The sequence below is a fragment of the Dreissena polymorpha genome, chromosome 5 (genome assembly GCF_020536995.1).
Source record: "Dreissena polymorpha isolate Duluth1 chromosome 5, UMN_Dpol_1.0, whole genome shotgun sequence".
Lineage (NCBI taxonomy): Eukaryota > Metazoa > Mollusca > Bivalvia > Myida > Dreissenidae > Dreissena > Dreissena polymorpha.
The window spans coordinates 51704174-51726249 of NC_068359.1; the positions used below are offsets into that span (position 1 = coordinate 51704174).

At 37.9% G+C, this 22076-nt stretch overlaps 2 protein-coding genes across 5 annotated transcripts in view; both read right to left on the bottom strand.

Moving 5' to 3' along the window:
* Nucleotides 1-22076, bottom strand: part of LOC127881977 (exocyst complex component 8-like) — a 156227-nt gene that overhangs the window by 28292 nt on the left and 105859 nt on the right. For both annotated transcript variants that reach the window (XM_052430262.1, XM_052430261.1), the window contains exons 2-11: nt 21003-21152; nt 18282-18377; nt 14912-15015; nt 11669-11811; nt 9456-9609; nt 8533-8671; nt 6074-6211; nt 4739-4790; nt 2038-2182; nt 962-1142 (exon numbers count right to left, since the gene is read on the bottom strand). In XM_052430262.1, coding sequence (XP_052286222.1) covers nt 962-1142; nt 2038-2182; nt 4739-4790; nt 6074-6211; nt 8533-8671; nt 9456-9609; nt 11669-11811; nt 14912-15015; nt 18282-18377; nt 21003-21123 — 1273 coding nt within the window. In that variant the 5' untranslated portion in view covers nt 21124-21152. The remainder of the gene's footprint in view (nt 1-961; nt 1143-2037; nt 2183-4738; nt 4791-6073; nt 6212-8532; nt 8672-9455; nt 9610-11668; nt 11812-14911; nt 15016-18281; nt 18378-21002; nt 21153-22076) is intronic.
* The window catches only part of LOC127881984 (EF-hand domain-containing protein D2-like), a 188951-nt gene continuing 180210 nt past the window's right edge, over nt 13336-22076 (bottom strand). The window contains exon 5 of one of the 3 annotated variants that reach the window (XR_008050361.1): nt 13336-13567. The gene's annotated coding sequence lies outside the window, so the exon portion shown is untranslated. Of the gene's footprint in view, nt 13581-13628; nt 13689-22076 lie in introns of those variants that run through there. The other 2 variants (XR_008050362.1, XR_008050363.1) reach the window with 2 other exon arrangements.

Below are 22076 nucleotides of genomic sequence, written 5' to 3' on the forward strand. Positions count from 1 at the left end.
AGCACTTCATTTTAATCCATTTATCAAATTAAGTTTCTTCTGCAACCTTATTCAAATTACCAATCTGATACTGATTTCATTTTATATGTCCTTGATCTGAGAAGCATCCAAGTAAATATGAGCCACAATGTCCTTGATCTGAGAGGCACCCAAGTAAATATGAGCCACAATGTCCTTGATCTGAGAGGCACCCAAGTAAATATGAGCCACAATGTCCTTGATCTGAGAAGCACCCAAGTAAATATGAGCCACAATGTCCTTGATCTGAGAAGCACCCAAGTAAATATGAGCCATAATGTCCTTGATCTGAGAAGCACCCAAGTAAATATGAGCCACAATGTCCTTGATCTGACAGGCACCCAAGTAAATATGAGCCACAATGTCCTTGATCTGAGAAGCACCCAAGTAAATATGAGCCCAAGTAAATATGAGCCACAAGTAAATATGAGCCCAAGTAAATATGAGCCACAAGTAAATATGAGCCCAAGTAAATATGAGCCACAAGTAAATATGAGCCACACACTGGGAAAAGTGGGTTAAATGCATTTGCATTTTAGTGTCACCACAGATTAGCAGTCGCCACAGGATAATAAGCGACGCCTTGACTGCATTCTATTCAAGAGACATAGTTTAAAAGAAAAATTCTTTAATAGAGGAAAGTTTAGTACCTGAGCAGCCTATGCAAACTGAACAGGCTAAACTGGGACGACACTTTAAGCACATGTGTTATGCCCGTTTTTTCCAAATCACGGCTTATATAAAATCTACCTGTGAAACAGCCAAATAGCTGTGGAAAGGCCGTTACAAGACCAAAATAAAAGGTATAAAATGATATCGTGTCTTTAAAGGAAAACAATAAAAAGTTTAAATGACTGGATTGAAGAACTGTATATACATTTATTTATAAAATTCTGCCACTTCATTTTAATTCCAATTGAATTTCATTTAATTGTTTCTTTACCTGAGAAGCATCCCAGCAGCTGTGGAAAGGCCTTGTGGAACTCGCGGCCTGTTTCTGACAGACTGGAGAAGAACACACCGCACAGACATCGCACGTAGAGGCTGGTGGCCCCCTCAAACTTAAGCTGCCTGATGTTGTACTTGATTATTGTGCTGCGCATTTTGAGGAACAGACTGCAAGCCTAAAACAAAAATGACATTTTTAGGGATAAAATGAAGACCTATTAAGGGGTGTGATTGAGATGAAGTCTGACAGGAGGAAAATTCTGTAGACTGATTTTGAATACCCGACTCGCGTGCATAACGCAATGTCAAACCTTATAACAGACATGTAAATAAACACCATCTTAAACTTAATAACAAGATTTATTTATGAAAACCTTTTTAAATTAGCGAACAATGACGGCAACCTTTCGTTGAGCAAAATGTCTTTTAATTCAAAATTAGGAACAAAATGTTACAGTTTTCAACTAACAACAATTTACCACAGGATCCTTAGTTCAAGATTTATTCACATGACTTTAGCATTACCAAGACAATTGATGAAAAAGTATATTGTAATTCAGTTTGTGTATTGAAAGTTATAACAGAGTGGTAAAATAAGTATATGCATCATGTACAAGTCTTTGTAAATTGATTGTATATACATATATTATGAAATAAATAAAATCATAGAAACAGGAAAAAAAGTAAAAGAAAACAAGATGTGTTTGAAAAACACTATGTCCCCCACATATATTTGACCTTTTACCTTGAAGGATAACCATGACCTTGACCTTTCACCATTCAAAATATGCAGCTCCATAAGATACACATGCATGCCAAATATCAAGTTGGTATCTTCAATATTGCAAAGTTATGGCCAATGTTAAAGTTTGACGCAAACAAACCAACAAACAGACAGGGCAAAAACAGTATGTCCCCCAGTATAGACTGGGGGACATAAAAAAGTTCATTTCAAACATGCCTCTGGTGCATGCAAATCCATTCTAGGCCGAAAGTGTCATCACAGAAAGAATAACCTGAGACGACACTTTACACAAATGCATTAAGCCCAGTTTTCCCACAACCCATTACCTGTGCAGATTTGCCGAGGCGTATGAGCTGAGCGACTGCTCTGCGTGCTGCCCTGGGTCCTCCCCTCAGGGACCTCTCCGCTGTCACCTGTAGTTCACTCAGCAGGCCCTCAGTCAGCTGCTTCACTCTGTGGTCTATACGTGCCCTGTAATATGTATATACTATAATTGGTTTACTCTTATACAATGAATAATTGGTTAATTATCCAACACAGTGTATACTTGTTTTTCTGTTTAACCCTTTACCACATACTAGTAAGACACGTATTTTCAGGCATTTGTAGTCCCTTAGAAAGTTATATTTAATTTCAGACCTTTCTTACTAGTTTCAAGTTTTTAAGGCTTCATTTCCATACCTTAGATACTAATGAGCAGCAAACACCATAAAACCTGAACAGACTGCGAGTTACTTGCAGGCTGTTCTGGTTTTATGCTGTTTGCACATAGCCATTTTTACTTTGCTTCTAAATGGGAAAGGGTGAAACATATTTTATTTTAGCTTGATTGGATTGCCAGCCTAGTGCTTAATGAAACACTCTGGAGTAAGTTTACCGGGTAGAACCAGTTCTTCATGCCTTTAAGGGAAAGACCTAAACAATGCTGCCCCAGTGAGGATAGAACCCCAAGACTTGCCAGTTGCTGTACCTTATCCACTAGCCACTGGGACTAGCTACTTCACTCTTGGTCCATCCTGGCCCTTTATAGAGAATAATTAGTTTGTTATGGTCAATCAATGTCCGGTACAATTAATGATTTTTTAGCTTTGTTGGTATATTTATGTATATCAATGCCCTGTGTAAGAAATCAATTGTTTGCTATGGTCAATCTGCACATTTAATAATTGTTTTAGTTATGCTCAATACTTAACCTCTAAAATGAATAATTGTTAATTTAGTTATTACGATTGGTTATTGTCAATGTTATTGCCTTGCCCTGTATAATGAATAATTTGTTTTTGTCTATTCTTGCCCTGATCATTAAATAATTGGTTTGAATATAATCCATAACACTGGTTCTCATTTCCGGTAAAAAAATGCTTATAACCAATTTGTAGCTAAATGGTAACTAAAATTTAAACTGAGCCAATTGTAGTTATAAGATTACAAAACCTTGTGGCCAGTAATGGTGCAAGGACAATGTGTTACAATGTTGTAACAGACCATCACAAGCCAATTGGGCCATGCTCTTTAAAAAGGGGGTTTAATGCATGTGCGTAAAGTGTCCTCCCAGATTAGCCTATGCAGTCCACACAGGATAACAGTTTGTTATGGTGTGTACTTGCACCTTACAATAACTTGCAAGTTTTGTAGAGTCTGAATAAATAATTGGTTTGATATTATTTATCCTTGCAGGGGATACACATATTACAAGACTGCACTAGTCAAGGAAGAATGCACCCTACAGGTAACATTTTTTTTACTTGTCCTTATGAGTATGAGTGATATAAAAATTGCAAGGGGCTGGTGTGCTTTATAAAGTTTCCTATATTACTGCTGCAATGCTGTTCACTTAGAATATTCATCCAGCTGATTACAAATATGTCATATTCATCTAATGGGGACAAAACAGTTGATTAAGATGTTGGTTTATGTCTTAGAAAAAGCTTTGTTTTTCAGACATACATATATGCTGTGCTCTGTGAAAATGGGGTTTAATGCATTTGTGTAAAGTGTCATCCCAGATTAGCCTCTGCAGTCCGCACAGGCTGATAAGGAACATCGCTGTCCGCCTAAACTGGATTTTTGCTAAGAAAAAAATTCTTTAAACTGAAAATATCATAAAATCGGAAAGTGTTGCCCTGATAAGCCTGTGTGTACTGCACCTGGGACAACACTCTGCACCTGGGACAACACTCTGCACCTGGGACAACACTCTGCACCTGGGACAACACTCTGCACCTGGGACAACACTCTGCACCTGGGACAACACTCTGCACCTGGGACAACACTCTGCACCTGGGACAACACTCTGCACCTGGGACAACACTTTACACCTGGGACAACACTCTGCACCTGGGACAACACTCTGCACCTGGGACAACACTCTGCACCTGGGACAACACTTTACACCTGGGACAACACTTTACACCTGGGACAACACTTTACACCTGGGACAACACTTTATGCCTGGGACAACACTTTACACCTGGGACAACACTTTACATCTGGGACAACACTCTGCACCCGGGACAACACTCTGCACCTGGGACAACACTCTGCACCTGGGACAACACTTTACACCTGGGACAACACTTTACACCTGGGACAACACTCTGCACCTGGGACAACACTCTGCACCTGGGCAACACTTTACACCTGGGACAAAACTTTACACCTGGGACAACACTCTGCACAGGGGACAACACTCTGCACCTGGGACAACACTTTACACCTGGGACAACACTTTACACCTGGGACAACACTTTACATCTGGGACAACACTTTACACCTGGGACAACACTTAACACCTGGGACAACACTTTACACCTGGGACAACACTCTGCACCTGGGACAACACTTTACACCTGGGACAACACATTACACCTGGGACAACGCTTTATGCCTGGGACAACACTTTACGCACATTCATTAAACCGCCTTTTCACAGAGCACAGCCCATATGGTGAGCATTCTCTTCACACATCTCTCCACTAAGATTAACAATGATACATGAAAGCCTGAGAACTACACAACATATTTCACCTGAACTCTTTCACTGCAGGGGTTTTCTGGCAGTCTTTCAGATGGGAATTCACTGAAATATACAAGGTAAGCCTCGTTCACTGAAAACGGTGCTAAATGCATATGAATAGTGTTGTCTCAGATAATGCTAATCAAGGACTACACTTTTCTGCTTTTATAACAAATTTCATTTAAAGGAAGTCCCTTTTAAACAAAATTCTATTTAAAATTAATAAGTCATGATACAAATATAACGCATGTAAATATTCATTTTACCAGAAAATACACACTTTGTTTCCAAGAAAACAAGATATGTAAGGAAAGATCTACAGCAATATAAGAGAGTAATGTGTCCTCCTTTCGATTTCTCACTACTACCCTAAGGACTGTCCTACACAAAAAGTCTGCAAATCTTTTGAAATAGAATTCATTTTTGAGAATACTTTTCTTTTACATGAAAATTTGTGCTTTCATCAAATCAGGCATTTTGATTTGATCTTAAATTCTTGGATTGTTTAATATGAAGTCTGATATAAGACTTTTTACTTGATTATTTTAAATATAACATAAAGAAAACAAGCGCACCGCAAAACAGGTGCCACGCTCGGCTGCGGGTGCAGTTTTGAATAAATGAAAGCTTGTCAGAATTTTTTTATTTTTTTATTTTTAGAGGTCACAGTGACCTTGACCTTTGACCTAGTGACCCAAAAATGGGTGTGGCATGTAAAAGTCATCAAAGGTGCAGCTACATATGAAGTTTCAAAGTTTTAGGTTGAAGCACTTTGATTTTAGAGCCAATGTTCAAAACCTTAACAAAATGTTCAGGTTTTAATACGAGGCAGACATCGGATGACGAGCTGGCTATGACAATACCTCGGGTTTTCTCCAAAAACAGCCGAGCTAATTAGTATTTGATGTATACAATATTTGTTTTACAGTACAGGCCTTGACATTCTTACAAAATGCTTTTTCAAAATTTGGATTTAATTTTGCGTGAAAAGTCTAATGATAAGGGAAAAACTAATTTAATATTTTTGTTCAAATTAAGATTTTGTGTCACCATTTTGCTTTCTGTTTAACGGAACCGTAGACAAGCCAGGAAAAGGCTTGCAGTAACATGCTTTCAACAAATCAGCACCAACCTTTCTCAGTAACATGCTTTCAACCAATCAACACAAACCTTTCTCCGCAAGATCTACATGCTTTCAACCAATCAACACCAACCTTTCTGTGACATGCTTTCAACCAATCAACACCAACCTTTCTCAACCAATCAACACCAACTTTTCTGTAACATGCTTTCAACCAATCAACACCAACCTTTCTGTAACATGCCTTCAACCAATCAACACCAACCTTTCTCCACAAGATCTACAGCTCCCTCAAAGTCGCGCTGGGCGATGCACATGTCCAGATTCTCCGGCAGCTCTTGCAGCCAATCAACTCCGAGCAAAGCAGTTTCCATAGCATCCTTTGCTGTATCCACATCATCCACTGCAACATAAGATGCAGCATATAAGCTGTGCTATAGGAAAATGGGGTTTAATGCATGTGCGTAAAGTGTCGTACCAGATTTGCCTGTCCAGTCCTCTTTACGCTTTCATGGATTTTTTCGTTTACAGAAAGACTCAGAAAGCCCCGATAAAATCAAAATATCAAAGTCAAGCTTTGCTAATCAGCATAAAAGCCATTATAGATATTAAAAGAACTTGTTCACAGATCGTTTAAATGACAATCTTCCAACTTTTTGTTTGAAATTCCAATAATGAGGAAGTATCTCACTAAAAATGCAGCTTCCGTTCTGAATGATCATCATTTGAAGTGGATAAAATGAAACTGCTTTACAAACACAGAAATGATTGAATCATTTGGAACGATTCTATGTTTATTAGGGATGGCAAAATTATTTGAATATTATATTTAATGGTCAGTATTCGAATAACAGAACTGATATTTGCATATTCACAATTTTTTAATTTTTTTTTCAAGCGTAATTTTCCTAATATTTAATGACCTGCGAGCCGCTTACTAATTGGCAACTGAAATCATTTGGGATTAACATGCTTGATGTGACGTTCTTCATGTCAAACTGATAACGCGGCCCGTATCAGCGTTGATTGCGCAATGCAATATACACACACTAAGAAAGGCCCTGAACTGTTGTTTGTCAATGAGGTGCCAATTAACGGCTTCACTTCACTAGCGAATAATAATTAAGGTTCTGTGATCACAGTATGAACAGCCATTAAAATGTGTGAATACCTCAAATTGCGCAATATACACACTCTTAGAAATGGCCCGAACTGTTGTTTGTCAATAAGGTGCCAATTAAGGGCACGATCTCTTTCGTGCAATACTATTTGTGTGCATATTTCTGAATTGTACGATGTCAAAAGGGGCTCCCTATTGAAACGCTTGCAGTCCGTGCAGAGTGTTGCTATAACAACGGACTCATGGACGTCAAGCACAACTGACAGTTATCTAACTGTCACTGAACATCACATTTCAGATTTGAAAATGGAGAACAGTGTTCTTTATATAAACGTACATGCTATCATTACTTTAAAATTTCAAATAAAAATAAAATTCATGACTTGATGTTTCTTTTCCTTTTTGTGCCCGATTACAGTATTGGTCATTGCATTAGCCGGCAGGGATACAATTATTCGATAGCAACGTTTATAAACAGCCACATATTCAGCAAACGGATATAACTTACAAAACAAAGGAAGTTAACACAGAACAAATTTCATTCTTTTCTGATATATTTCGCCTTAATAGGCTTTTTCAAAGTTTGTTTTTACAATTAAGCTACATTTTCTTTTTATTTCTCAACACAACAATTGTATGTTCAATTGTATTTCTGTGTCAATTTATATTTTATATCCCTACTGGATACAAAACTGAGTAATAGATTTAAAATCAATCCAGCCGTTTTATGCGAATATTCAAATATTCAATTTAATGGATTTGCGAATATTCGAATACCAATATAGGTATTTGATGCTTGCCCTAGTGTTCATGTTAGCTTCATTTACAGCAGTTGTATATTAACCCTTTCCCACTTAGAGCCAAAGTAGAAATAGCTATGTGAAAACCAGGTTTTATGCTGCTTGCTGCTCATCAGTATTTAAGATTTGGAAATGAAGCCTTAAAAACTTGACTCTTGTAAGAAAGGTCTTAAATTAAATATTACTTTCTAAGGGACAACAAATGCATGAAAGTACGTATCTATGTGGCAAAGGGTTAAGAGTAAGAATATAATGCATTGTAGGATCCATATGCCTGTCACAGAAAGACCAGGGCAAACATATAGCCCCCTTTAATTACTTGCCTGGGTGTGCTGGACCCAGTGTTCTGTTGCTCCACCAGGTTCAGGGCCATTTCACTGACGGACTATGGTTCCTATATGAGCCAAGGTCTAGGAAAACGGGCTTAATGTGCCAAGGTCTAGGAAAACAGGGCTTAATGTGCTCACATGCTAATCAGGGTAAACTATAGGTTTTTACATAATTTTTTCTTTAAAGCAAGTCTCGTAAACCCTTTTGCGATCAGAAGCAAAGTGAAAATGGTTATGTGCAAACAGGATAAAACCAGAACAGCCTGCAAGTAACTCGCACTCTGTTCAGGTTTTATGCTGTTTGCTGCTTATCAGTATCTAATGGTTCGAAATGAAGCATTTAAAACTGAAATCTTGTAAGAAAGGTCTAAAATTAAATTTAACATTCTAAGGGAGTACAAATGTGTGAATATAAAGTCTAACTGGTACATGTTTAAATAAAAATCCAATCAAAGCTCTCTATCCCCTTTCTTACATTTGGAGGCCTCTTCCTTCTTGGGTGTGGTGGGCCCAGTGTTCTGCTGCTCTGCAAGCCTCAAGGCCGCCTCCTTCTTCTGTTTGTCCCGTGCCAGCTTTTTCTTCTTGGTTTCCTCTAAAATGTCCAGCCATTGTCTCTGGAGAGAAAACACTATATATGAGAGAGAGAAAAACACTATATATGAGGGAGAGAAAACACTATATATGAGGGAGAGAAAACACTATATATATGAGGGAGAGAAAACACTATATCTGAGAGAGAGAAAACACTATATCTGAGCCTTGCTCTGAAAAAGGGAGCTTAATGCATGCACGTAAAATGACATTCTAGATAAGCCTGTGCTGTCCGCACAGGTAAGTTAGGGCCTTTAATTCTGCCCAGATTGGATTTTTTGCTACAAAGACACTTCATTTTATATGTGTCTTGTTCTGAGAAAACTGTGCTTAATGCTTGTGCGTAAAGTGCCGTCCCAGATTAGCCTGTGCAGTCCGCACAGGCTAATCAGGGACGACACTTTCCGCTTTTATGGAAAATCAAGTTTAAGCGGAAAGTGTTGTCCCTGATTAGCCTGTGCGGAATGCACAGGCTAATCTGGGACGACACTTTACGCACATGAATTAAGCCCAGTTTTCTCAGAACAAGATACAAATAAATATCTATGACTGTCTTTGTGCAAACCTTATTCTGGGTAAACCTGACTTTTTGCATGTCTGCACAGGCTTATCAGGGACAACATTTTTTACCTAAACTGAATATTCACTAAGAAGAGACTGCCTTTCAACAAAAATTTAAATAAAATCGGAGAGTGCTATCCCTGATAAACCAGTGCGGACAGGACAGGTATTTCTGGGTCGCCATTTTGTGCTTGTGCATAAGCCCAGTTATCCCAGACTGATGCTAAAATACATCCTCCATCTTACCTTAGACTTGGCACTGTCAGCTGCGTATATCTTCGAGTCTGGGAACATCAGAACTTTGAATGAATTCTTTACTGCCCCAGCGTCTCGAATGTTGACGATGGCTAGATTGTCAAGTTCATACAGACCCTGGAACCTGTATCGCACAGGGCCTCGCCTGGAAAGGTTTTTTGAAATGTTATTCTTTCCAAAGTGTAACAATCCAGTCACTTGTTTTAATCAGAACTATCCCTGGCTGAAAATGTTCCTGAGCCAAAATTACCTTAAACATTGTAGTTATTTTCATTATGGCAGTTTAATGAGGTTTTGTGCAAAACAAGAGATGTGTTTGTCAGAAACACAAAACCCTTTTTGAAAAAAAATTTCAATATATCATTTGGCAGGTTTAGAAATTATCTCCCTTTTAAAGCTTATTACTTCCCTTGGATTGTATTTTTTGACTTTTGACATTGAAGAATGACCTTGACCTTTCACCACACAAAATGTGCAGCTTCATGAGATACACATGCAAACCAAATATCCAGTTGCTATCTTCAATATTGCAAAAGTTATGGCCAATGTTAAAGTTTTCAGACGGACGGACAGACAGACTGACAGATAGTTCAACTGCTATATGCCACCCTATCGGGGCATAAAAAGCTGTAGTCAAATACAATTTTCTTGAGCAAAATATAATTCTTTGTAGCAATTGGCTAATTTGGCTTATGGTATTTTTTTACAGTAACAAATCAATGGTGAAGTGCACAGATCTTGAAATTGTTATACATCGCTCTATTTGAGAAAAATGGAAATAATAATGTCATTCTCTTTTTGTTTTACTGTTCATGTGAAATTGAAGTAAATAATCTGGAATTGTTATTGATTTTGATATTTATATGTGCATAGCATTTTTGTTGATTCACTTCAATTTGGTAATATCAACAAACAAGATTTACTTCAAATTGTAAACATAATATATTATTCATTGGAATTTTATTGGGTTAATAATAATACTGCTGATCTACCAGCAATAAAAATTGTTTATAAAAGAGCACAATAATAGAGGCATCTGTTTGATATATGTAGCTAACCAGTAATTGATTCAAGTTTGATGTGGTGAGATCAACAAACAGGAGGGTCTAAAAGCCTTAGAGCTTACCTGAGACATGTAGAAAAAACTGTCACATGCTGATTTTGATAACCAGGATTCAGACATAACCAATTTGTCAGTTGACCATGATCCAGACATAACCAACCTGTTAGTTAACCAGGATTGAGACATAACCAACCTGTTACTTAACCAGGATTGAGACATAACCAACCTGTTAGCTTACCATGATTCAGACATAAGCAACCTGTTAGTTGACCAGGATTGAGACATAACCAACCTGTAAGCTTACCATGATTCAGACATAACCAATATGTCAGTTAACCAGGCTTGAGACATAACCAACCTGTTAGCTAACCATGATTCCGACATAACCAACCTGTTAGATAACCAGGATTCAGACATAACCAAGCTGTTAGTTAACCAGGATTCAGACATAACCAATCTGTTAGTTAACCAGGATTCAGGCATAACCAATATGTTAGTTAACCAGGATGCTGACATAACCAACCTGTTGGTTAACCAGGATGCAGGCATAACCAATATGTCAGTTAACCAGGATTCAGACATAACCAATCTGTTAGTTAACCAGGATGCAGACAAACCCAATCTGTTAGTTTACCAGGATGCAGACATAACCAACCTGTTGGTTAACCAGGAGGTAGACATTACCAATATGTCAGTTAACCAGGATTCAGACATAACCAATCTGTTAGTTAACCAGGATGCAGACATAACCAACCTGTTAGTTAACAGGGATGCAGACATTACCAATCTGTTAGTTAACCAGGATTGAGACATAACCAACCTGTCAGTTAACCAGGATTCAGACATAACCAACCGGTCAGTTAACCAGGATGCAGACATAACCAACCTGTCAGTTAACCAGGATGCAGACATTACCAACCTGTTAGTTAACCAGGATGCAGACATAACCAACCTGTTAGTTAACCAGGATGCAGACATAACCAACCTATTAGTTAACCAAGACGCAGACATAACCAACCTGTTAGTTAACCAGGATGCAGACATAACCTGATAACCAACCTGTTAGTTAACCAGGATGCAGACATAACCTGATAACCAACCTGTTAGTTAACCAGGATGCAGACATAACCTGATAACCAACCTGTTAGTTAACCAGGATGCAATCATAAGGCTGTCATTGAGAAGGAACATGTGAACTTTCTGCACTTGGTTGAACGACTCCATGTCTAACTCTGCAAGGTCTCCGTTGTGGACCAGCTGGCGCCCGGGCACCTCTGTAACACTCTGCAAACACCAGGGAAACAACATCTCGACTAACATTATTATAAGGCAGCAATTATTTTTCCCTATTGGGAAAAGTACTGGTACCAGACCAATTTGGAAAAATAAGCACAAAACAAGAGATGTTTTTGTCAGAAACACAATGCCCCTCCCCTCCCCCCCCCACTGCGCCGCTTTGAAGCCATGTATTTGACCTTTGACATTGAAGGATGACCTTGACCTCTACCACTCAAAATGTGCAGCTCCTTGAGATAAACATGCATGCTAAATATCAAGTTTGTATCTTCAATATTGCAAAAGTTATGGGCAATGTTTAAGTTTTCAGACGGACGGACAGACAGACAGACAGACAGACAGACTGACAGACAGACAGACAGACAGACGGACAGACAGACAGACAGTTCAACCTACTGGGGGCATAAAAACTGAAATTGTGAAATTTTGCGTAGCTAGGTCTTCAGAATGCGATATTGTTGTATTTTATTTGTTGCTGACCAAATACTTAAAATTTATAACAAAGGCTTGTCAAGTTGTCAATATTATATTTTCTGCATAGGAAAATAAACTAAATGTTGCATTTAAAAAAAAATCTTTTTGGAAAGCTTCAATTGGGATTTGTTTGGAAAGCAATTGGAACAGTTTTAGTTATTTCTCCATTGGGAAAGTGCTGTTTTCCAGTACTTTATAAAGTAGCACAAAATGGCTTAACAATTAATATATATGCATCCATGAATTTGTGTGTACTCAGCTGAGGATCAAGTTCTTCTGTAACGCTATGAAAAATATGGAATAAACTTCAAAACTTAATTTATTATCAGGAAATTTGTTATCATGAAATATTTTTCAATCATTGGTTATCAGCTGAGTAACCAGTACCACTATACAACATGAAAACCATGTGAAAAATACATCTAAATTCTCATTATTATCAAGATTATGAGAAAAAGGGCTGTTTGTAAAACATGCATGCCCCCCATATGGGCTGTCCGTTGTACTGGCAGCCATTGTGTGAATACGACTTTTGTCACTGTGACCTTGACCTTTGGCCTAGTGACCTGAAAATCAATAGGGGTCATCTGCAAGTCACCATCAAGGTACCTATGAACTGTCATGATCCTAGGCAAAAGCGTTCTTGAGTTATCATCTGAAAATCATTTTACTATTTCGGGTCTCCGTGGCCTTGACCTTTGACCTTGTGACCTCAAAATCATTAGGGGTCATCTGCGAGTCATGATCAATCTACCTATGAAGTTTCATGATTCTAGGCATATGCCTTCTTGAGTTATCATCAGAAAATCATTTTACTATTTCGGGTCACCGTGACCTTGACCTTTGAACTAGTGACCTCAAAATCAATAGGGGTAATCTGCAAGTCATGATCAATCTACCCATGAAGTTTCATGATCCTAGGCGTATGTGTTCTAAAGTTATCATCCGGAAACCATTTTACTATTTCGGGTCACTGTGACCTTAATCTTTGACCTAGTGCCATCAAAATCAATAGGGGTCATCTGCGAGTCATGATCAAACTACTCATGAAGTTTCATGATCCTAGGCGTATGCGTTTTTGAGTTATCATCCGGAAACCATTTTACTATTTCGGGTCACCGTGACCTTGACCTTTGACCTAGTGACCTCAAAATCAATAGGGGTCATCTGCGAGTCATGATCAATCTACCCATGAAGTTTCATGATCCTAGGCGTATGCGTTCTTGAGTTATCATCTGGAAACCATTTTACTATTTCGGGTCACCGTGACCTTGACCTTTGACCTAGTCACCTCAAAATCAATAGGGGTCATCTGCAAGTCATGATCAATGTACCTATGAAGTATCATGATCCTAGGCCCAAGCGTTCTTGAGTTATCGTCTGACAACCACCTGGTGGACGGACCAACAGACCGACATGAGCAAAGCAATATACCCCCTCTTCTTCGAAGGGGGGCATAATAAAAATGAAATAATTTCAAATCTTGTGTTATCAGCTGAAGATAAAATATGTTTGTAATGCTCAGAAAAAAATGGAAAATAATCTCAACCTTATTATTATCAGGATTCATAAAGTAATAATAAAATGAGATGCGCTCTGAGAAAACAGGGCTTAATGCATGTACGTAAAGTGTCATCCCAAATCAGCCTGTGCAGTCCTCACAGGCTACTCAGGGATCACACTTTTCCCGTTTATGGTATTTTTTTATATTTTAAGAACGTCTCTTCATAGTGTAAATTCAGTTTAAGCAAAAAGTGTTGTCCCTGATAAGCCTGTGCACATGCGTTAAGCCCTGTTTTCCCAGAGGGCATTCACATATTTTCAAATCTTGTGTTGTCAGCAGTACAACTACTTACTGCACATCTTTGTAAACAAGTAAAACACCAACATTCTAGAGAGCCACTACCAATTTAACATCCATCTTCAAAATTAAACACTCAATACATGTAGTATGAAGGCCTACAACTACTGAACATCACTTTTCAAAATATTTGGGTCATCATTAATGAAAAGCCACAATTACTGTGCATTCGTTCAATTTCATCGTCATCAAACTTTGTGTTTTAATAAAATTCGGCAATTTCAATTGATCCTAACCTTTTGGGTTTTATAAAAAGCCTGATATGAGTCTTCAGACTTAAATGTTTATTGGACATTGGATTGCATCTTAAATGTTAATTGGACATAAGATTGCACCTTAAATGTTAATTGGACATAAAATTGCATCTTAAATGTTAATTGGACATAAGATTGCACCTTAAATGTTAATTGGACATTGGATTGCATCTTAAATGTTAATTGGACATTTGATTGGATCTTTAATGTTAATTGGACATTTGATTGGATCTTAAATGTTAATTGGACATTGAATTTGATGCTTGATGAAATACCATGAAAATAAGTGCCTAACAAATAATTTTGCTTTTGCAGTACTAACCTATCATTTTTCTTCATAATTCAATATTTCAAACATCAACCTTATGAAGTGCTACAAAAATCCCTCAACTTTCTCCAGAAGGAAAGCCAGATTCCTGTGGGTTTCTTCCTCTTGGTTCACAGACTCTGCTTTCTTTTACAGTTCAAACATCAACCTTATGGAGAGAGAACTACTTACTGAAACTCCCTCAACTTTCTCCAGGAGGAAAGCCAGATTTCTGCGCGTCTCTTCCTCCGGGTTCACAGCCTCTGCTTCCTTCTGCGGTTCATCTACTGCCACAGCTGACAAAACAAGAGATGTATTTGTCAGAAACATAATGCCCCCTATTGCGCCACTTTGAAAAAAAACTTCAATATATCATTTGGCAGGTTTAGAAATGATCTACTTTTTAAAGCTTAATACTTCCCTTGGATTATTTTTTTTACTTTTTACCTTGAACTTGACCTTTCACCAGTCTAAATGTGCAGCTTCATGAGATACACATGCATGCCAAATATCAAGTTGCTATCTTCAATATTGCAAAAGTTATGGCCAATTTTAAAGTTTTCGGACAGACAGACAGACAGACAAACAGACAGACAGACAGGCAGGCAGGCAGGCAGGCAGGAAGGCAGGCAGGCAGGCAGGCAGGCAGGCAGGCAGGCAGGCAGGCAGGCAGGCAGGCAGGCAGGCAGGCAGGCAGGCAGGCAGGCAGGCAGGCAGGCAGGCAGCAGACAGACAGACAGACAGACAGACAGACAGACAGACAGACAGACAGACAGACAGACAGACAGACAGACAGACAGACAGACAGACAGACAGACAGACAGACAGACAGACAGACAGACAGACTGACAGTTCAACTGCTATATGCCACTCTACCGGGGGCATAATAAAGTAAAGGTTAGTCAAGCAGGGAAAAGGGGAAATTAAAGGTAAGTCAAGCTGGGAAAATGGGAAATTAAAGGTAAGTCAAGCTGGGAAAATGGGGCTTAAAGCATGTGTGTAATATTAGTTACACCATTAGGGATATACACCTTCAATAACTTCATTCCATACGAGCATGGAACCATTTTTGTACTTGTCCAAGATATCATTGGGACAAATCTTCTGACCAAGTTTCATGATGATCAGAAATAAATGTGGCCTCTAGAGTGTTAACACAGTGTAACTTTGGCCATATAAAGCAAAATGCCCCACCTCCTGGCGACTATGTACTTCAACCAACCAAAGCCATTTTTTAACTCGTCAAAGATTTATTAATACAAATCTTCAAACTCATTCAAGATATCATTGGGACAAATCTTCTGACCAAGTTTCATGATGTTACGACAATAAATGTGGCCTCTAGAATGTGAACAAGGTTTTACTATAGCCATATGACGAAAAATGCCCAGCCATGTTTTTCAACCAACCAAAGCCATTTTTGAACTTGTCCAAGATATCATTTATACAAATCTTCTTACCAAATTTCATGAATATCTGACAATAAATGTGGCCTCTAGAGTGTTAACAAGGTTTTTCATATAGCCATATAGGCAAAAATGCCCCTCCTCCTGGAGGCTAATTTTATAACCAACCGGAACCAATTTCAAACCTGTCCCAAGATTTTAAACAATTCAAATATTCATTTACATACATTTTGGCTTGAAATGTTTAGTTTCAGTTCGCATTTGATTTGTTCGCTTGCAGATAATGCACTTCTGGGACAAAATTGACAACATTTTCCTTCCTTAGTTTGTATGTTGTTGATAGTGCTTCCAGCTCTCTGTTGCTTCTGCCCCATCCTCTGGTGGTTATGTTGTTCAGCTACTTTATCAAATGTCTTAGTAACCTAGCTTTTGATATTTTTTATACGTAAATATTCAGAAAATGTGTTAATGAATATACATTTTTGTTAATTTTCATTAGAGTACATACCTGTTACTTTTCCTTTGGGAAGCATTGAAGAAACAAAAATGAATCATTATTTTAAACGGCTTACTGATATACAGTCATTTATCATGAGTTAATAACAACCCCTTAGTGCCATGGAACAATTTTTCTTTTGGTCAATAAATTTCATTGACCTCATACAAGGCAGACAAATGCATTTGCTACAGTTAGTAAATCCAAGATAAGAGTAAAACAAGGTCTGTTTGTAAAACATGCATGCCCCCCATATGGGCTCTCCGTTGTAGTGAGAGCCGTTGTGTGAATATGTTTTTTGTCACTGTGACCTTGACCTTTGACCTAGTGACCTAAAAATCAATAGGGGTCATCTGCCAGTCATGATCAATGTACCTATGAAGTTTCATGATCCTAGCCATAAGCATTCTTGAGTTATCGTCCGGAAACCATTTTACTATTTCGGGTCACCGTGACCTTGACCTTTGACCTAGTGACCTGAAAATCAATAGGGGTCATCTGCGAGTCATGATCAATCTACCTATCAAGTTTCATGATCCTAGGCCTAAGCGTTCTTGAGTCATTATCCGGAAACCATTTTACTATTTCGGGTCATCGTGACCTTGACCTTTGACCTAGTGACCTGAAAATCAATAGGGGTCATCTGCGAGTCATGATCAATCTACCTATCAAGTTTCATGATCCTAGGCCTAAGCGTTCTTGAGTTATCATCCGGAAACCATTTTACTATTTCAGGTCACTGTGACCTTGACCTTTGACCTAGTGACCTCAAAATCAATAATGGTCATCTGCGAGTCATGATCAATCTACCTATCAAGTTTCATGATCCTAGGCCTAAGCGTTCTTGAGTTATCATCCGGAAACCCTTTTACTATTTCGGGTCACTGTGACCTTGACCTTTGACCTAATGACCTCAAAATCAATAGGGGTCATCTGCAAGTCATGATCAATGTACCTATAAAGTTTCATGATCCTAGGCCCAAGCGTTCCTGAGTTATCGTCTGACAACCACCTGGTGGACGGACCGACAGACCGACCGACCGACATGAGCAAAGCAATATACCCCCTCTTCTTCGAAGGGGGGCATAATAATAAATTATATATTGAATTCCACTTAATCATCATTTAAACAGTGGTCTTCAAAAAATGTAGTTCAAACATGGAAGGACCTTTAATACTAAAACTCTATATTTAAACACTTAAATAATGAGGTCGCAATTCTTAATCAGCCATCTTACAGTGGCCATCTCCCCTTAATCTGCAATCTTACAGTTGTCATCCCCCGTTCATCAGCCATCTCACAGTGGTTACCTCCCCTTAATAAGCCATCTCACAGTGGTTACCTCCCCTTAATTAGCCATCTCTCATTTGTCACCTCCCCTTAATCAGTTATTTCAAAGTGGTCATCTCCCCTTCATTGCCATCTCACAGTGGTCATGAACCTCCCCATAATCAGTCATCTCAAAGTGGTCATTTCCCATGGATCTCACGCTAGTTACCTCCCCTTTATCAACATCTCACCGTGGTGATATCCCTTCAATAAGCCATCTCGCGGGGGTCATTTCCCCTTAATCAACCTTATGAGAGTGGTCATCTCCCTATAATAAGCTATCTCAAAGTGGTCATCTCCCATAAATAAGCCATCAAGACATTGATTTACCTTTATCACTGACTAGCGACATCTCCAGCATGGAAGTCATGAGGGCCTTCTGCTCCGTCAACATCCGACTCACCTGGTACATCTCACCTTCAAGAACTGCAACTCTGTTAAGGTTTTTAATATTCATAAAGAATTTACCTCTATAGAGTTTCAGTTTACTAGGAATATTTTAAGTTACTATTTGCAATCATCTCCCACATTGGCTAACACAATGCACTGCCATTACAACTCTGGGTAAAATAAGATTTTAAATAACATTTTAACTATCCAAAGTAAAGACAAAACTGTCTCCCTTTGATAATTTCAATTTATTGGGAATGATTCACTTTTCACAGAGGTAACCTCCACAAAATTAACAGGAAGCAACTGCCATTACAACCTGTTAAGGTTTAAATATTAACAGGAAGCACTGCCATTACAACCTGTTAAGGTTTAAATATTAACAGGAAACACTGCCATTACAACCTGTTAAGGTTTAAATATTAACAGGAAGCATATGCCATTACAACCTATTGAGGTTTAAATATTAACAGGAAGCACTGCCATTACAACCTGTTAAGGAAGCACTGCCATTACTACCTGTTAAGGAAGCACTGCCATTACAACCTGTTAAGGAAGCACTGCCATTACAACCTGTTAAGGAAGCACTGCCATTACAACCTGTTAAGGTTTAAATATTAACAGGAAGCACTGCCATTACAACCTGTTAAGGTTTAAATATTAACAGGAAGCACTGCCATTACAACCTGTTAAGATTTAAATATCAACAGGAAGCACTGCCATTACAACCTGTTAAGGTTTAAATATTAACAGGAAGCACTGCCATTACAACCTGTTAAGGTTTAAATATTAACAGGAAGCACTGCCATTACAACCTGTTAAGGTTTAAATATTAACAGGAAGCACTGCCATTACAAGCTGTTAAGGTTTAAATATTAACAGGAAGCACTGCCGTTACAACCTGTTAAGGTTTAAATATTAACAGGAAGCACTGCCGTTACAACCTGTTAAGGTTTAAATATTCACAGGAAGCACTGCCATTACAACCTGTTAATGTTTAAATATTAACAGGAAGCATTGCCATTACAACCTGTTAAGGTTTAAATATTAACAGGAAGCACTGCCATTACAACCTGTTAAGGTTTAAATATTAACAGGAAGCACTGCCATTACAACCTGTTAAGGTTTAAATATCAACAGGAAGCACTGCCATTACAACCTGTTAAGGTTTAAATATTAACAGGAAGCACTGCCATTACAACCTGTTAATGTTTAAATATTAACAGGAAGCACTGCCAGGGGTTTCTATTTGATTTTGGGGAAAGGGCCTGGCCTTTTTTGAGGGGAAAAAAATCGCGCGAAACGTCGAATTTTGGGGGAAAAAATTGTGCGAAAAGCTGGATCTTGGGGAAAATAAGCAAAGTCTAAAATAATCAATTTAACATATTTTACTGTTTTTAAAACAAATTCAAGGCAACAGATAATTTAATTATGCAAGATTTTTCTAGTTTCTACAGTGGATCAGGATAACTTATATATTTAAAGGAAAAAAAAAAAAAAAAAAAAAATTTTTTTTTTTTTTTTTTTAGGGGAAAATGAAATCTAGGGGAAATTTTACCAGCTGAGGGGAAAAAAAATCAAAGGGGAAAGGGCCGATTTTCGGCGGGTCCCAAAGAAGGAAAAAAAAACCTGACTGCCATTACAACCTGTTAAGGCTTAAATATTAACAGGAAGCACTGCCATTACAAGCTGTTAAGGTTTAAATATTAACAGGAAGCACTGCCGTTACAACCTGTTAAGGTTTAAACATTAACAGGAAGCACTGCCGTTACAACCAGTTAAGGTTTAAATATTCACAGGAAGCACTGCCATTACAACCTGTTAATGTTTAAATATTAACAGGAAGCACTGCCATTACAACCTGTTAAGGTTTAAATATTAACAGGAAGCACTGCCATTACAACCTGTTAAGGTTTAAATATTAACAGGAAGCACTGCCATTACAACCTGTAAAGGTTTAAATATTAACAGGAAGCACTGCCATTACAACCTGTTAAGGTTTAAATATTAACAGGAAGCACTGCCATTACAACCTGTTAAGGTTTAAATATTACAAGAAGCACTGCCATTACAACCTGTTAAGGTTTAAATATTAAAAGGAAGCACTGCCATTACAACCTGTTAAGGTTTAAATATTTACATCAATTTCTCCCATCTAGATATATTCAGTTTTACCCCCTTCGTCGCTTAATAATTACCACTAGTGTTGCAAGTAAACAGAATTCTGATAATAATGAGGATGTAGTTTTTATGTTTCAATGCAGCTCATCAAGATTTTCTGAATAGAGTATACATATTTATTTTATATTCATATACATGTACAAGGAACTGCAAACAATTGAAAGAATAATGTAGCTCAAAGCATGAATATTAATAATAAACATTTTAATTGACAATAATTATTTGTTGGTAAGACAGCAGAGATGTGAGGTTTTGCTCTTAAAGTCTTACATTTTTCTGTTATGGTGTTTATTATTGACACAGTAGACAGGAAGAATGATCAATTATATAATAAACATGATAAAAAAGGCTAGCAGAGAAATAAATTTTGCTTCCATCTGTATAATAAACAATAATTTCATAATCTTATTTACATATTTCAATGTCCTCTGATTTCCACTGTACTTTGAGTTTGATAGAGTGAACACAAGGAAAGGATACTAGATATTTCTCTTGCAGTCTCAATGAACTGCGAGTAGTTCTTGTACACGTTCTTTTTCAGTTCCTGGGCTGTCTTGTCGGAGAGGATCTGCACCTTCTGCTTCATCTCCAGCAGAGGCATCTCCCCTTCCTCTGACAGCCGACTCACATCTGAAAGTGTGGTACATGGATAACATTCAGTTCATGTATACTGTGATGATGATGCACTACTGAAAATTTGTTAGTTTGGATTTTTATGTCAATTTAACCCTTTCCCACTCAGAAGCAAAAGGGAAAATGGCAAACAGCATCAAACCAGAAAGCAAGTAACTCGCAGTCTGTTAATGTTTTATGCTGTTGGCTGCTAATCAGTATCTAAGGGTAGGAAATGAAGCCTTTTAAACTTGAATATAGTTAGAAAGGTCTTTAAATAAATTTAACTTTCTAAGCAACTACAAATATGTCAAAAAACATATCTAAGTGGTAAAGGGTTAAAAGTTATTCACTCATATCACTGCTGTCAGTTAAACTACATACAGTTTTCCAGGGAGGACTGGTTTACCAGACCTAAGTGCACTTTGTTATACCAGTGGTAGTAACACCTTAAACGACGATCCATTTTTGTCCAGCGCCGTACCAACTGTCCAGCGCCCTACCATCACATAAAGACTACCTATATTAGTGGATTTCCCTGGAATCTGTTCAGGCCCAGGGGTATATCTACAGTTTGCGATTATCATTATTTGCTTACCACAGTCAAAGCTTAGACTTAATGACAACTATGACATATCAATTATTTTACAATTTAAAGTTTGAAGTTAAGTGCTGAAAGACTCAAACTAGTGATGGCATCCAAAAAGTTGTTCAGGTCTTTGCATCTGACATTCTCCTTCAAGTTGAACACTCAAAATAAAAAAATCTGGACTAGCTGCCTTTGCTGGAGTCTTGACTGGAGTTTATTCTTATTTATAAGACGCGCAAAGAATGTAGAGATACTTTTTAAATGGGCTAAATTATTTGGAAAGTCTTATCGGTGAAAAGTCAATTATGTGGTGGACACCAGAAAGTTTAAAATTTCATCAATTTGCATAAAAT